Source organism: Panthera onca, chromosome B4 (assembly GCF_046562875.1).
Source record: "Panthera onca isolate mPanOnc1 chromosome B4, mPanOnc1 haplotype 2, whole genome shotgun sequence".
In the NCBI taxonomy this organism is placed as follows: domain Eukaryota; kingdom Metazoa; phylum Chordata; class Mammalia; order Carnivora; family Felidae; genus Panthera; species Panthera onca.
In genome coordinates, this window is record NC_138345.1 from 117,496,777 (window position 1) to 117,513,094 (window position 16,318).

General features: G+C 36.1%; 1 protein-coding gene across 3 annotated transcripts in view; it reads left to right on the forward strand.

Moving 5' to 3' along the window:
- Positions 1-15,768, forward strand: part of NEDD1 (NEDD1 gamma-tubulin ring complex targeting factor) — a 47,018-nt gene extending 31,250 nt beyond the window's left edge. For all 3 annotated transcript variants that reach the window (XM_060656698.3, XM_060656696.3, XM_060656697.3), the window contains exons 9-15: positions 519-647; positions 3,387-3,431; positions 4,329-4,531; positions 5,451-5,604; positions 6,512-6,668; positions 13,542-13,608; positions 14,077-15,768. In XM_060656698.3, the coding sequence (XP_060512681.2) occupies positions 519-647; positions 3,387-3,431; positions 4,329-4,531; positions 5,451-5,604; positions 6,512-6,668; positions 13,542-13,608; positions 14,077-14,181 (860 nt within the window). In that variant the 3' untranslated portion in view covers positions 14,182-15,768. The remainder of the gene's footprint in view (positions 1-518; positions 648-3,386; positions 3,432-4,328; positions 4,532-5,450; positions 5,605-6,511; positions 6,669-13,541; positions 13,609-14,076) is intronic.
- The last annotated feature ends 550 nt before the right edge of the window (positions 15,769-16,318 follow it).

The window sequence follows — 16,318 nt, forward strand, 5'->3', positions numbered from 1 at the left end:
TTTGAGGTCGATAATACCAAGAGCATGTTAAGCTTCCACTGTTAGTGAAGGAAAAGACAGAAGAGGGCAAAAAGAGATCCATTTACTGTTGGGGAAAGGAGCTAACATTAGTTGAATCTGCTCTGTGTCAGGCATCATGCTAAATGCTTTACAGACTTCTTTAATCATTTATAGATGATCATAAAAGTGAGTCTGTTCTAATAGAAGTTGGTTGTGTTCAGTATACTCTGTTTAAGAGGGTAGCAAAGTATATAAATTATTTTAGAAAAATTTCATCAAAAAGGCTAAAATAAGATGGTATTATATAAATGAATAGATTATTTGCTTTTGAGGAGCCCTTCATTACATGAAAATCATGGTTAACTGAGCTGTTGTTATATTATTTTGTTTTCCTGATGCTCATAGTTGTAATATTACCAGTGATATGGTAATGCATTAATTTTTAGAACTGAGCTTCTGATGATAAATTTTTTTTTGGCTGTAGTAACATTTATTTTTATATCTAATTTTCCTATAAGGTTTGCCTCGAAGCATAAACACTGATATTATATCTAAGGAAACGGACAGTGGGAAAAATCAGGATTTCTTCAGCTTTGATGATACTGGAAAAAGTAGCTTAGGTGACATGTTTTCACCGATCAGAGATGGTAAGTCTTTTCAGATCAGAGGATCATGTTCTCTTGCTGGCAGTCATTACATTTTTAGTCTCGCTAAAAGATGTGGGTAATAGCTTCAGTCTGTTTCTGTTCATGACAGTTGCTAATTTTCTCAGTCCCTGGGGTGGTATCTTTTCCTTTGCCCTGATATTTCAGATGTTACCATTCTAAAGTATACGCTTGTCATTGTCACATGGGAACTATGCAAATAGCTCTCAAGTTAGCATTTTAATTTCCACAGAAGTGTCTTAAAGGAAATTTTGCCTCCATAGGCAGTTTTTTAGTTTCTAATAAATCTTAAAATCTTAGATATTTTGATAGGCAAAAAATACCTTTTCACCTAAAAAAATTGTTTTTTATTATTAGTATCTAATTGTTATTTATTCATTGTTTTCATGAAGAAATATGGCTAGGTGATAGATTGCCTCATCTTTTACACTATGTGTGAAAGTACTACACACACACACACACACACACACACACACACACACAGTCTCTCTCTCTACTTCCTTCTCTCCCTCCCTCCTCTCCCCATTGCTAGGAGATGTTGCCATTAAAAAGAAAATAAAAACACAAAAAACTTGTCATTTTGATATATAGAAACATATATCATTGTTGTTCATACTGTATGAACCGGGCACATTATTTGGATGTGTTTTTTTGGTACTGATGTTCATACTGTTTTCATTAATGGGATAGTCTCACTGCTAACAGCAGTATTATCAACAATATGGGTAAATTTCTAGAGCATAATTTGGCATGCTTAAATATCCATACCCTTTGGCCCGTTAATTCTATTTCTATAAATTTACCTAATAACATATTCACAGTATCCTACAAAGATTTGTATGTTTACTGTTTATGATATTGAAACTCTGGAGCAAACCTAAATGTCAGCAGTAGCAGTATGTTTAAATTGTTACATCCACTCTTGATCTTATAGAGTTTCATTTTTTCTTTAAAATTATCTACTTTCCAAATTTTCTACAATTAATTTCATAATTAGAATAAGTAGGAGTGCCTGGGTGGCTCAGTTGGTTAAATGTCCAACTTCAGCTTAGTTTGTGATCTCAGGCTCGTGACTTTGAGCCCCGTCTTGGGCTCTGTGCTGACAGCTTAGAGCCTGGAGCCTGCTTCCGATTCTGTGTCTCCCTTTCTCCACGCTTCTCTCTCTCTCTCTCTCTCTCTCTCTCTCTCTCTCTCTCTCTCAAGAATAAATAAACATTAAAAAAATAAATATCTTAAAAAAAATAAAGTACATGTGTGATGGCACAGAATTACTTAGTGCTTTATGCCTTACCATGCCCTGATAATGACTATTTGCCAGGTCAGATTTCCCTGTCTTCCACCTAATGAAAGAGAAAGGATTCCTTTCTTTCAGGATGAAGAGAGGTCAGACTACATAGTTAAAGAATAAAGACAGGAAAGATGTGGGCAAAGGAGAGTAGAATGGCATGGGCTGGAGTTGAGAAAGGTTTTGGAGGTTAGTAACCATCTGGGGAGCTTTGGCTTATGAGAACCCCTGGGGTAACTTTTGAATTGAAGAATGTAGGAAGGGGCTTTTTGAAAGTGTTTGAGTCATAAATGAAATTCTCTTTAATGGTTTTTAAGAGAAATGAATAAAGGATAGAAATTCTTCTTTACTTTTTAAAAATATGATTAGAATTTGAGCCTTATGCCCTTCATTTATTAGACTTTCATATCATTAATAAGAAAAAAACATGGATAATAAATATACTACTGATTTTCATTGTCAAGAGACTTGTTTTTTGATCTCAAGAATTCAACTCTGCTTAGGAAAAAGGCTTAATCTGTTTGCCTTAATGTCTTCATCTTTTGAGTAAGAATATTTCTGCTTTTGTTAAGGGAAAACTAATAATTTCTTAAAGTATATGTGTAAAATAAAGAAGGGGTAGTGCATGGGTGGCTCAGTTGGGTAAGCATCTGACTCTTGATCTCAGGGTTCTGAGTGTTCAGGCCCTGTACTGGGTGTGAAGGCTGTGTAAAATAATAAAAATAAATAAATAAAATAAAGTGTGTGTTTGTTGTACAATTAGTAGGTATATATACACACATGCAGATGGATGGATGGATGATAGTCCTATTACTGTGATAATCATATATGATAATTTATTGGCCATTTGAATTTTTGGTGAATTTTTTATGACTTTTGCCCATTTTTCTATTAGCTAAAATGGAGTTGAACAACTTTTGGATATTAATTGGTAAATGAATAGTATTACAGTATTGGAATTTTCTTATACATATTCTGCCATTAAAACATTAATGGAAACTTATGTTTTTTTATATCATTGTATTGCAAAATAGTTTCACATTGTTTCAGTTGACCCTCAAAACAATTTTGTGAGGTGGTCCAGACATTATCTTCATTATGTAGTTGCAGAAACTAAAGCTAATCGTATAAAAAGCTTGTCTAAGGTCATAGAGCTATTGAGTGGTATAGGCAGAACTGGATTATAGATTTCTGGAGCCTACTGCAATGCGTTTCTCATACACCTTGCTGTCTCATTAAACGACCCTATACCGTAGAATTACTTTTCATACTTGCTGCTCTGCATGAAGGTAGAAGAGTGAAAAGGGAAGTTTATGAGTCCCAACTGTAACTTTTCCTTTTTGAAATCGAACTCTTTGGAGAATAAATAGGAATCTTAATTTGCTATGGCTTCTTTTTCACAATTTAAAAAATTTGATTTTCTAATTTTATTATAGATGCTGTGGTTAACAAGGGAGGTGATGAGTCCATAGGCAAAGATGGTAAGAACTACTGAGAAGTATTTTTATGAAAATTAAAAATGGTATTGTGTTATCTATTGATGTGTAACAAATCACCCCAACACATTGAAGCTTAAAAGAATATTTATCACCTCATAATTGTGGGTTAAAAATCTGAGCATGGCTTAGTTTAATCAGGATATCAACAGGGTTGCAGTCATCTCCAGAGTTGACTGGGCACAGATCTACTTGCATGATCATTCATGTGCCTACTAGCGGAATATACCAGTCCTTCCCATGTGGGCCTCTTACAGGGCACCTGACAACATGGCAGCTGGCTTCCCTCAGAGCCGGTGAGCAAGACAGTGAGAGAGGGCCCTCAAAATGAAAGCTGCGGCGTGTTTGTAACCTAATCTTGGAAGTGACACCCCACCATTCTGGCTGTATTCTCTTCTTCGGAAGCAAGTTTCTAGGCTCAGCCCACATTCAAAGGGAGGGAATTACTCGAGGGCATGGATCCATGCCAGAAGGCAGGGATCATTCAGAGCCATCTTAGAGGCTGCCTATCAAGATACGCTGCAGATATATGCTAAATTAACAATTTTCAGTTATCAAAAACTAATAACATTGACTAAAACATTAATTGGGCTTTGTGATTTTCAAAGTATTTTTACGTATACTATTTCTTTTTTAAGCCTTACTACTCAGACAGATGGATGTCAGCATCACATTTACCGATCAGGAAACAAGAGTTTTACAGTTTTGCCCAAGATTTTGTGTATCTCAAATAAGGGCTAGAGCTGACAAATGAACCTGTCTTCTGAATCCAAATCGCATGTCTTTCTACCATATTAACCTGTCTGTCGTATTAAGTGCTTTTCTTAAATATTCAAGATTGGAGAAAATCATATGCAAATAGCTTTTTCTCCTGTTTTTCAGGCCTTGACTTTCTACCACAATTGAACTCAGTCTTTCCTCCAAGAAAAAACCCAGGAATGTCAAGCACTTCAGTATTGCATTCTAGTCCTCTTAGCGTTTTTATGGGATCTCCAGGGAAAGAAGAAAATGAAAATCATGATCTGACAGCTGAATCTAAGAAAATATATCTGGGAAAACAGGAACCTAAGGACTCCTTCAAACAGGTATCTGCCTGAAAACGATACTGAACTCACTGTGTGGATTTGTCAGTAGCATAAGGAAGCTCATCACTAGACAGGAAGCGGGCAGCTGCCAGGGATGTGTCCTGATTACTAACAGTGCTGTATATCTACCAGCTAGAAAAATATTCTTGAATCTTGATGTCATGTGTTAAAAACTAAAGGATACTTTTGAAATCTGTCTTTGAAAACTTTGGAGGTAAAAGCAGACATAAACTTAAATTGTTTTTTTCTAAGACAAAATACATGACTGTCTAAGAATAGTTTATACCTGAGTTTTTTAGAATTTATTTCCATTGCTGCAGAAAGCACCAATTGGTAGTCAAGTCATTTACCCTAAGTCTTAGAGCAAAGGGGTGGAGCTAAGAATATAATAGATCCTTATTATCTTCTGCTCTGATACAGTATCCAAAATAGAAGTTAATTTGCTACATAAGGGCTTAAAATGATCAAATGTTACCAGAAAGGCTGAGTCTGTTCTATAGTATGTCTGTTTATTTTCATATTGATTTTTTTTAGGATGATACTGGAAAGATATTGAAGAAGTACAAAAATGTTTTTTGACTTCTCAAATATTTCTGACTAATTACCATGTGAGAGTCTGGTTGTTTTTTGTTTGTTTGTTTGTTTTTTGCCTGTGATTACCATTTTAAAGATACTCAACAGCAGATGCTTAGTAAGTGAGCTCTTCCCCATCATGTTCTCATTGAAATTGTTTTTGATTCGTGGACAGGATTTATTTTGCCACTAGTTGTAGCAATTTTTTTTTCTCCTTCTATATCCCTCTTATTTTTCATTTTCCTGACCCTACCTACTAGAAAAAAAGATAAGAAGGTATAAATTATATGTATAATAAGGGTAAAACCAAAATTTACATATGAATTTTTTTATTTTCAATGTGAAGTTTGCAAAGTTGATCCCTGGTGCTGAAACTGGAAATCTGAATACCTCTCCACCATCTAACCAAACAAGAAGTCCTGAGAAATTTGAAAAGCCAGAGAAAGAAATCGAAGCCCAGTTAATATATGAACCCCCGGTCAATGGATCCTCAACTCCAAGTAAGTACATAAAACTCTCTGATGTTTGAAAGTGTTAGGTTGAAAACTCCCTCTAGTTAACTTGAAAAGGATAAATAAATAGAGTGATCATAGGGTAAGAAAGGTAAAGGAGTTTAAAATTTACAACACTTTTCTACTGTGACTCTTACTAGAGGACAGTGACATGCATATGAATGGTTAAACTCAACAACCTGATTCGATACTCCTTTGGTCTGAATTTTATTTTCAATCTAATATGTAAGGGTCTTGATCTAATATGGTACAAATAGGAATATAACATAGGACCCTTTGGAAATGAGTCATTAACTACCTGGAATTGTCTTTTTGTCCCCTTCCATACTAAAGCCGTATTCCATATTAATGTAGGGTTCATGCCATAGATCCTAAAAACTTGATCACATTTAATGGAGTATTTGTTTCATTTATAAGAGTTATCTATAGAAAACAACTCTTTGTATGGAAGAAACTCTTATTTAGATATATTTCACTTTAAGGTTTCTGTGGACGTATTAGCGTAAACTCTGGGGCTTTGCTTGTAGCAGTACTTTACTTCTGTATTCCCTCTGTTTATGTTTAATAGTCTTGGTTTATCTAGTTTGTGGTGCAACATGTCACATTCATCTTTTGTAAGAGGAAATGGTTCCGAGATTCTTCAAGATTAATCCCTCTGTCATATGTTATTATATTAGACAGTTGGCAGTTCATATAGATAGATAAATGGGTATTAGAAATAATGTCCTAGAAAGTTTCTAAGATTTGTATTCCAGACAGTGAGTTTTTCTAAATGTCACAGGAATGCTGTTCTTTACCTGTTTTTCTAGTCTTCTCGTGCCAAATCTTATTTACAAATGTTTGATAGCTCTTAGTTTAAGCTGACTATTAATATTTTCTCCATTTTTTATTTTAGATCCAAAGATAGCATCCTCTGTCACTGCTGGAGTTGCCAGTTCACTATCAGAAAAAATAGCTGATACCATTGGAAATAATCGGCCAAATGCACCATTGACATCCGTTCAAATCCGGTTTATTCAGAATATGATACAGGAGACATTGGATGACTTCAGGTAAGAAGTCACTATAAGAATGTGTTCTACAATGTTACTTCCTTTTACCTATCATCACAATATATATCAGAAACTAGTTTCAATTTTCAGGTAGTAATTGAGAAGTTTCTCTTTCTATCTAGACATTAACTGGCTGTTTTTATTGGGTATAAAACCAAAACTATAAGTAATTTTGGTGGTTGCTACTTTTGTCCAGGTTTTAGGGTCCATAAAACCATAGAAAACATGATGAGTTTTGTTGTCTTGCTGTACTGAATTTATTGACTGTCAGCCAGGAAAATGTATATTTACCTATGGCAATTATTAGATGACTTGGCAAGGCAGTGTAGCAGGCAAGCTGCCATCATGGATTTTTTTTATCATCAAAATGTGGACAGGGGCGCCGGGGTGACTCGGTTGGTTAAGCGTTGACTTCAGCTCTGGTCATGATCTCATGGTTCATGAGTTCGAGCCCTGTATTGGGCTCTCTGCTGTCAGCACAGAGCCCCCTTCAGATCCTCTGTCCCCCTCTCTCTCTGCCCCTCCCCTACTTGCACCCATGTGCTCGCTCTGTCTCTTTCTCTCAAAAAATAAACATTAAAAAGTGTGGACAGATTCTGGTAAGGTCAAATGATATTCTTACTTGCAGTATTTATAAATCACCTATTAAGTATGCTATGTGTACTAATATAGTTGAGAAAGAATTTTTTAAAGGAATTCTGAATTTTTCGTTGTTTTTTTTTTTTAGGTTTATTTATTTATGTTTGAGAGAGAGAGGGAGAGAAAGAGAGCGCATGCATAGGGGAGAGGTAGAGAGAGAGGGAGCAAGAGAATCTTAAGCAGGCTCTGCTCATAGATGGGGCTCGACCCCACAAACTGTGAGATCATTACCTGAGCCAAAATCAAGAGTCAGATGCTTGACTGACTGAGCCACCCCAGGCGCCCCCTGAATATTTTCAAACGGAATGCATCAGGATGTAAGAGTGAATTAAAAGTTTTTTTGCTTGGATCTATCATTGTCTTATCCTTTGAATTTTGAACACTATAAGAATGTGTTCTACAGTGTTACTTCCTTTTACCTATCATCACAATATATATCAGAAACTATTTTCAGTTAGAATCTTTTGTGTCCCCCCCCACCCCGCCCCCCTGCCCCCTGCTTAGGACCTATATAGTTAGTATTCTAGCTCTGATTTGGAATATCTTGAGCAAGAATATTAGAGAAGATATATAGTTTTTGTTGGTGCATGTTTCTTTTTAATGTTAAAAGGTTTTTGAAAAAAAATATTTTTGAATGGTAACACATACATTTTTAAAGGAAAATCATCATTTTTGACATTTACAACGTGCCTAGAATATGTACTGGATACTAAGGGTACAAAAATGAATGATCTGCCCACAAAGGCCTTGTAGTTTAAATGGGGTAGGTGCAATGTGTTGTGTTAAGTAATGTAAATTAATTCATTTGTGATTGATAAATAGGACAGTGATGACAATATGATGAGGAAATTTTGCTGGTTCATGTAAAGGCTACTAAAACCAAGTCCATGAACATAGCTGAAGGCAGCAAACCACCTATCAGTGCTGTCTCTTCCTATACTCTTTCTCTTAACCTGGTTTGGCTGTGTGCTCTGTGTTAGGAAGGACTTACTTTGTTATTATTCCCCAGCTTTGGGTATTTTATCCTTGCCTCCATGTTTGATGACCCCAATCCTTTCTCTTTTTTTCTTACCCTTTTATCAAGTGGCCATCACTTTTTTTTAAGGTAAAGTCTTTGATTATTCAATATTTAAACTATGCTGGTATTTTTACTAGGGTTTAATTGTTTTTGTTACAAAGTTGCATAGATTTTGAGTAATCTGGGGGCTCCTGGGCGGCTCAGTCGGTTAAGCGTCTGACTTCGGCTCAGGTCATGATCTCACGGTTTGTGTTTCGAGCCCCATGTCGGGCTCTGTGCTTACAGCTCAGAGCTTGGAGCCTGCCTTGGATTCTGTGACTCCCTCTCTCTGCCCCTCCCCTGCTCACACACTCTCTCTCTCTCTCACTCTCAAAAATAAATAAAGATTAAAAAAAAATTAAGTTTTGAGTAATCTGCTCCAATCCATTTTCCTTAAGTCCTGTTATTTTCTTTCTTCTTTCTTTTTCCTTTTTTTTTTTTGTTTTAGTTTTATTGTGGTAAGAACACTTGCAATGAGATCTGCCTTCTTAAGAAAGACGCACCTGAGTGGCTTATTCAGTTAAGCGTCTAACATCAGCTCAGATCATGATCTCACAGTTCATGAGTTTGAGCGCCATATGCTCCATGCTGACAATGCAGAGCCTGCATAGGATTCTCTCTTCCTATCTCTCTGTCCCTCCCCATCTCTCTCTCTCTCTCTCTCTCTCTCTCTCTCTTTCTCTTTCTCTTTCTCTTTCTCTTTCTCTTTCTCTGTCTCTCAAAAATGAATAAAAACATTTTAACTGTGTAATACAGTATTGCTAACTATAGGCACAATGTTGTACGGCGGATCTCTTGAACTTACTCATTTTGTATAACTGACCTTTTATATTTGTGTTTGGAAACTTCCTGTTTCCCTTTCTTTCCAACCTCTGATGCCCACAATTCTGTTCTTTGCTTCCATGAATTTGACTGTTTTAGAGATCTCATATAAGTAGAATCATGCAGTATTTGTTCTCCTGTGTGTGTACACACACACAGGCTACTTTTTTAAAAATCGGGTCATCTTATTTCCAACACAACAATTTTAAAGAATATGAGGTTTTTCAGGAACATATATATGTGGCAGGACAGCAGAATTGTCCGGGTAAAGTGACTTGAATATAATGTGAGTAAAGCAGTGCTGGAAAGGGAGAAAGCTCTTATGCTGGGGCAGACTGAGCAAGACAGCACTGCCCTGCCTTCAGCTTTCAGCCCGCCTTGCATGCCTGCACCTGGAGAGTAGGGGTGAGTCGGGGCCTCTCTCAACTCTTCTGCCCCTCCGTCAACCAAGGCAGCCCTGGCTTGGGACTCAGGACCCAGAGTGGCTCAGAGGATTTCTATAAATATACTTGTTCTGACTTCAGGAAGTCTTGAGCAGCCTCACTTACGGTAGAGGGACAGGGGAGGCGAGGTGTGGAGGGGTTCTGTCAGCTGTTCTCCCTCAGCTTTGGAGGCTGGCTGCCTTCTCCGCGAGGGCCTAGAGTGCTTCAGAGGGCTCACTGGCCGCTGCCCTTAGTCTTCACAGACCTGTGCATCTCTGCCCCCCTGCTCTGCCCCTGCTTGTTTCCAGAAGCCCTCAGTGAAGGCCTGTGCATCGTTGGTGCATGAATGGGGACTTCCTTTTTGGCTAGGGCTCCTTGGGATTCTGAACTGCTGAGCCAGTCCTCACTTGCCTCCAGAAATCTATACAGATTTCAGCGTGCTCTCCTTACCCTGTCAACAGCTGCTGTCTCCCCACCACTGCTCTGTGGAGGATGAAAATAATTGTGGGTCTCTTGTTTTCTAGAGTTTGGTGCATTTAGAGTTCTTTGCACTCTCAAGTTGAATTTAAACATGTATATTTTATAGTTTATCTGTCTTGACCTCATCATCAGAGTTGGAGAGATTACATCCTAAGCAGATGTCTGTGGCTCTTTTTTTATTGTCTTTTAAGAAGATTTAAATTTCTTCCAGCAAGAAGATCACTTTGTTCCATTTCTTGCTGGCTTTCAGGTTTCCTTGGGGCTAGTTTATTTCTAGTTTGCCTGTATCCCTATAGTTTAGTCTGTGCCCTTCTGGGATGTCAGCTGAATGTCTGGAGTCTCACTTGGCTTTTTCACCTTGGTGGGTCCTGCACTTTAGCTTCCATTTCCCCAGCATCACAAGGTCACCAAAATCTTCTTCTGCTCTAGTTGCTACTTTGTGTTTGATTTCCTGCGATCTAACCCAGGACAGGCATAGCTTAGGAGTCAACAGGTGTCTCAAGGGGAGAGTGCAATTTTAGGTTTACTTTTCGGCAGGTACCCCTTTTCCAGGATCTGGTACCTTAAAGCCTTGGCAGTCCTGACTGTTCCCAACCTAGCACAGCCCTACCCAGTGAGACTCTCTCAAGCTCCAGGCCACTGCTTTCCCTTCAGCTTCTTTTCCCCACACGGGAGTATCAGTACATCCCCCACAGGGAAAGGCAGGGGGAAAGGTGGGGCTTACCTACTAGACTTCCATCTTTTATAAGACCATGGCTTCTTTAATCCTAGCAATTTTCATGGTTCTCTGGTGTTTTCTGTTTGTTTTTAATACAGCTTTTGTCATAATTTGTAAGCCGAGAGAATTTTTAAAGTATAGTTGTAACAAAAAAAGTAAGGTACTTAGGAATAAATCTAACCAAAGATGGTAAAAATCTTTGTAGAAAAACATTTAAAATTTGATTAGAAAGCATTAATACTTAAATAAGTGGAAAGATATTATGAAGATGTCAGTTCTTCTAAATTAGTCTATAGATTGAGTAAAATTATAATCAAATCCTATCTGGGTTTTTGGAAGACAATGACAGGATAATTTCAAAATTTATGTGAAAGAAGAAAAGATCCAGGAATAACCAAGACACTCCAGAGAAGAATAAGGTTGAAGGGGACTTTTTTGTCAGATGATAAGCTTAATTATTAAGCTATAATTAAAACAGTGTAGCATTGGCACAGGGTGGACAAACTGCCCCAAAGAAGCACATAGACCAGAGAAAAACCTGTGCGTATATAGAAATGTGATATATGACAGAGGAAAAGCATAGATCCCTATTCCCAGCTATTAAAAAAAAATCAATTCCACCCAGAGTAAAAGTTTAAAGGGTAAAGTTTTAGGCATTGTAAGAGAGTTTATATATGACTTCAGGGTAGGGAAGTTATCAAAACATAAGAGGATACACTACCTATAAAAATAGATGGGTAAATTTGATTGTGTTAATAGGTCAGTAACTAGAGAACGTTGATGACTGTCCATCACAAGATACCATTAACAAAGCGGCAGGACAAAAATCTATCTGCAGTATTCATATAACCAACAAAGAATCAGGTTATGTAAAGAGAAATAAATAAGAAAAAAAGGCATTCAATAGAAAAACAAGATGAAAAGACCTGTGCAAGCATTTCACAGAAGAGGAATGGTCTATGAACACAAGGTGAGAGATCCAATCCTGTGATCAATCAGAGAACTGAAAATGCAGTGGGACACTATTGCACACCCATTAGATGGGAGAATGTTGTGCAGAGTCTGGCAAGACCAAGCCTTGATGCGGACGTAGAGCAAGAGGAATTCTCTCACATGGATGATGAGCAAGTCCACGGATATTACTACTTCAGAAAATAATTTGCATTATTTTGTAAAACTGAACAAGTATACATCTGGATCATAACCTTTAATTCAGCGTATCTACTCATGGATCTATCTTCTATAGAAATTGGCACATGTGGATTGAGAGATACATGCACGATTGCTTATAACAACATTGTAACAGTAAAATCTTGAAAACAGTCCAAATGTCAGTTGATAGGAGAATGTATACACCAGCAGAAATCAGTGAATTATAGATGTATAGAAGATGAATGTTGAAAACATGGTACTGGGTTATTTTTTAAATGTGCACTACTCAGTACTACATAGGATGTGGTATTTTTGTAATACTCAGAAACAAGCACAATGAAAATATATTGACTGTATATGCTATGTTAGACAGATGTGTGTTGTTTTTTTAAAAAACGATTTCTTTGCTTAAACAAAATTCATCAGAGGAGTGAGTTCTTTCTTGGGCTTCTCCTAAGGTAACTGATGGAATCAGAGAAGAGCATATAGGAAGCTTCTATGATTTTGCTAATGTTCTAGCTCATAAGTTGTGTGGTGGGTGACTGAATGATCCTTTTATTATTATACTTCATAATTTTCATGTATTCTTTTGTAGGCCTGAATTAATTGCATTTTATTGGGTAACCTCTGTTATAACCACCCAAATACCCATTTTCTACTCTACTGGAGATATTTTTTTAATAGCTAAAACATTGATAATAATTAAAACATTATAACCTAGTAAATTATCTGTATGTATTTCATTGTAATATAAATCTCTGTATTTTTTTATTTTTTCATTTATTTTTTTTAATGCTTATATATTTTTGACACAGAGAGAGAGAGACAGAGCATGAACGGGGGAGGGGCAAAGAGAGAGGGAGACACAGAATGGGAAGCAGGCTCCAGGCTCTGAGCTGTCAGCACAGAGCCCGACACGGGGCTTGAACTCACAGACCGCAATGGATCGTGACCTGAACCGAAGTCGGATGCTCAACCGACTGAGCCACCCAGGTGCCCCACCTCTGTCTTTCTTTAATGATAATTTCTATATTAAGGAATGTAGTACAATGAGAGTTCTGGAGGTAGACAGCCTGGGTTTATATACTAGTTCCACCGTTTACTGGTGGTTTGATTGGATAGTTTTAACTTCTCCGTGATTCAGTTCCTTAGTTGGTAAAATGGAGGTAATAATTGCACCTAATGGTAAAGATTAAATGAGTTCTTCCACTTAAAGTACAAGAAATGGGCGCTTGGGTGGCTCAGTCAGTTGAGCGTCCAACTCTTGATTTTGGCTCAGGTAATGATCCCAAGGCCGTGAGACTGAGCTCCATGTTGGGCTCTGTGCTGAGCATGGAGCCTGCTTAAGAGCCTCTCTCCCTCTCTCTCTCTGCCTCTCCCCTGCTCATGTGCCCTCTCTCTCTCTCTCTCCAAGAAACAGTGCCTAGTACATAGTAAATAAATTCTAGACACGTTGGTATTATTATTTTTATTATTAACATCCAATCATTTGAAACAATGAGAAAAGGTTAGCCACTTTCTTGAACGATCTAGAATTGGCAAAACCATTGTAATTCTAACAAGTATTTTACATTCTTCCCTAGAGAAGCATGCCATAGGGACATTGTGAATTTACAAGTGGAGATGATTAAACAGTTTCACATGCAATTGGTATGTATGACATATTTTATTTTAAATAAGTATAGAGTTGTGGATCTAAAAAGAGTCCATTAAAGGGTGATATATTTTTACTTTATTATATCTAGTTGCTAGAATAAATAGGGAATTTTAGAAATTTAGTAAGTAAAATAGACTTTAACTGGTCCCTCTTCTTTTTAACTTATAATAGTTAAGGCTACTTTTTCACAGCCATTTTATTTATTTATTTATTTATTTATTATTTATTTATTTGTTTATTTAAGTTAAAAGCTTCCCACATGTACAAATATAAGCCTTGCAAATATATAACTTTCACCAGTGATCTTTCAATTATATTAACAAAGTAGTAAGGATGGTTAAGTACAAGAAATATTCAGGTAGTTAATTGGACATGACAGATATGATAGCTGAAAGTATGTAAAACAGCTTGCCAAATAAATGAAATACCAATGATTTAAAAAGCATTTTCCCCTTTTCTAGAATGAAATGCACTCTTTGCTGGAAAGATACTCAGTGAATGAAGGTTTAGTGGCTGAAATTGAAAGACTACGAGAAGAAAACAAAAGACTACGGGCCCACTTTTGAAATTTCAGTGAATACCTTAATGTTTTGTAATTGGAGAAGCTTCTGGCAACACAACTGCATGGGATCAGTATTGTTTTTATGGTCTTTGGGGAAAAAAGTGTTTTTCAAGTAAAATGGTGATGGGATTTTACACCAACCACTATTTCATCTTCTCTGTCAAAAATATTTATATTTTTATATTAAGAACTGTACATGTCATCTGCCTAGTAGGAAAGTCAGCAGTATCTTTATTTTCCGAAAGCTTTAGCTACACACTAAGTGCCCTTTTTCATAAGAAAAGAAAATTGTGCAAAAAAAAAAAAAAAAATAGGTTATGTATGTTTTTTAATTACCTTTTTTAACAGATAATATTTTTGATTGATAATTGCCTTCCAAATTGTTTTGGATGTTTGAAGATTAAAGAGCTTGATATGCCTTCTATTTTTATGGTGAAAATAATTTTAAAATGGCAATTGGTGTTTCTAAGCAATTGACTAGTAAAACACAACGTTGGTTAGTAATTATTTTGTTAACTTGATAAAGTCAAGTATGACTATTATTTATTACTTGTACATTTTATAAGAAAATTCTGGGAATTTTGAATTGCACAGATTACATTATATACCTATTGCATCTATGTTAGTGTTTTGTACTTCTGGCAAATCTCTACTCCTGTTTTGTATTTTGTAGCTAATTTCACTTTACCTGTGAAAACATTTAGGGGTTTATAAGCCTCAACTAGAGCTGCGTATCTACTGATTATCTTATGAATTAGTAAAATGCAAAGTTACTCTGTAAAGTTTCGATCAACATGATTCAACTTATAATCAGTGAAAATTTTATATTAGATGCTAAGTATTACAGTATTAGTCCTATTTTTTTCCCTTCCAAATGAGAAGTGTAGATTATTTTGTTTTGTGGTTTATATCATTAACTTTCTCTAATTATTTGTGTGCTGTGTGTAATGTTTTTTATTGTTGACCTTACCGTAAAATTTAGAAAGTTCATTGTCAAAAGAATTTACACCTCTTTGCGAATGGGTGGATGTGTACATCTACCTGCCATGATCTACGGTGTTAGTTGTATAAGATTAGGAGGGCTCCAGGCTTGTTTACCTTCTTATTGTCTCCTGTCCCAAAGATGTAAGCTATGTACCTTGTATACAGCACTCCTGCCCAATTTTGACTTTGGAGATAAAAATATTTACTAAAATAATAAAGAAACCTAGCTAGCTTACTAACTTTATGGTTTTCCCAAGTGATGGAAATTTTGAGGATATATTTAATAAGTGTAAACGTACTAATGATGACTTCCAGAAATAAAAACAGAAATACTACTTTTTCCTAGTGCGGCTCAGAGAATACGTTTGTGTTGAAATGTAAAAGGGTGCTAATATGATCTTTCTTTCCTGACAGATTATTGAAAGCATTATGATTTGTAACAAGCTTCCTTCTATATCAGTATCAAACAGGTTTAGAAAACATAAAAGTGTGTTTTGCCTACATGCTGTATTTAAATCCATTAATATTTTCCTATTGCCTTTTTCTATAAATGCACATAATGTGTATTAAAAGAGGTGGGATAAATAAAACAATTCTAGTAACTTTATGTGTGCAGATGAAACATTTTTATCATGGAATTTAAAAGCTAAGTATAAAAAATAAAATTTTTATATGGTAAAAATGGGAAACGTGAAATTGAACTTTTGCCTCTGGCCAAAATATAATAGAGATTGGAGTTACCCATTTGAAAATTTTTAAACACAAAATATATGAGACAGTTTTCAAATATCGGATATTAGGCAGCACAGGACAGACAGTGTTGCCTGAGAGAGGGAAACAAATGAGAACCAAGAAACTCAACCCCAAGTACAAGAAATAGAACTATACCAAAACCCATCAGAATCAAATTCCTTAAAACTTGTGGCAAAGGAAAATTCTTAAGCCTGCTGAAGTTAAGAGACACAGAGGAACAAAGATAAGAATGTTAGAGACAGTGGAGTAACATCTTTAAATTACTGAAAGAAGACTCAATTTTGAATTCTATATCAGTGAAAATATCTTTCAGTAATGAAAATGAAATCAAAACTGTTTCAGACCCCAAAATGCTGAAAGAATTCATCATAAGCAGACTTGCTTTATAGGAAGTGTTAAAGAAT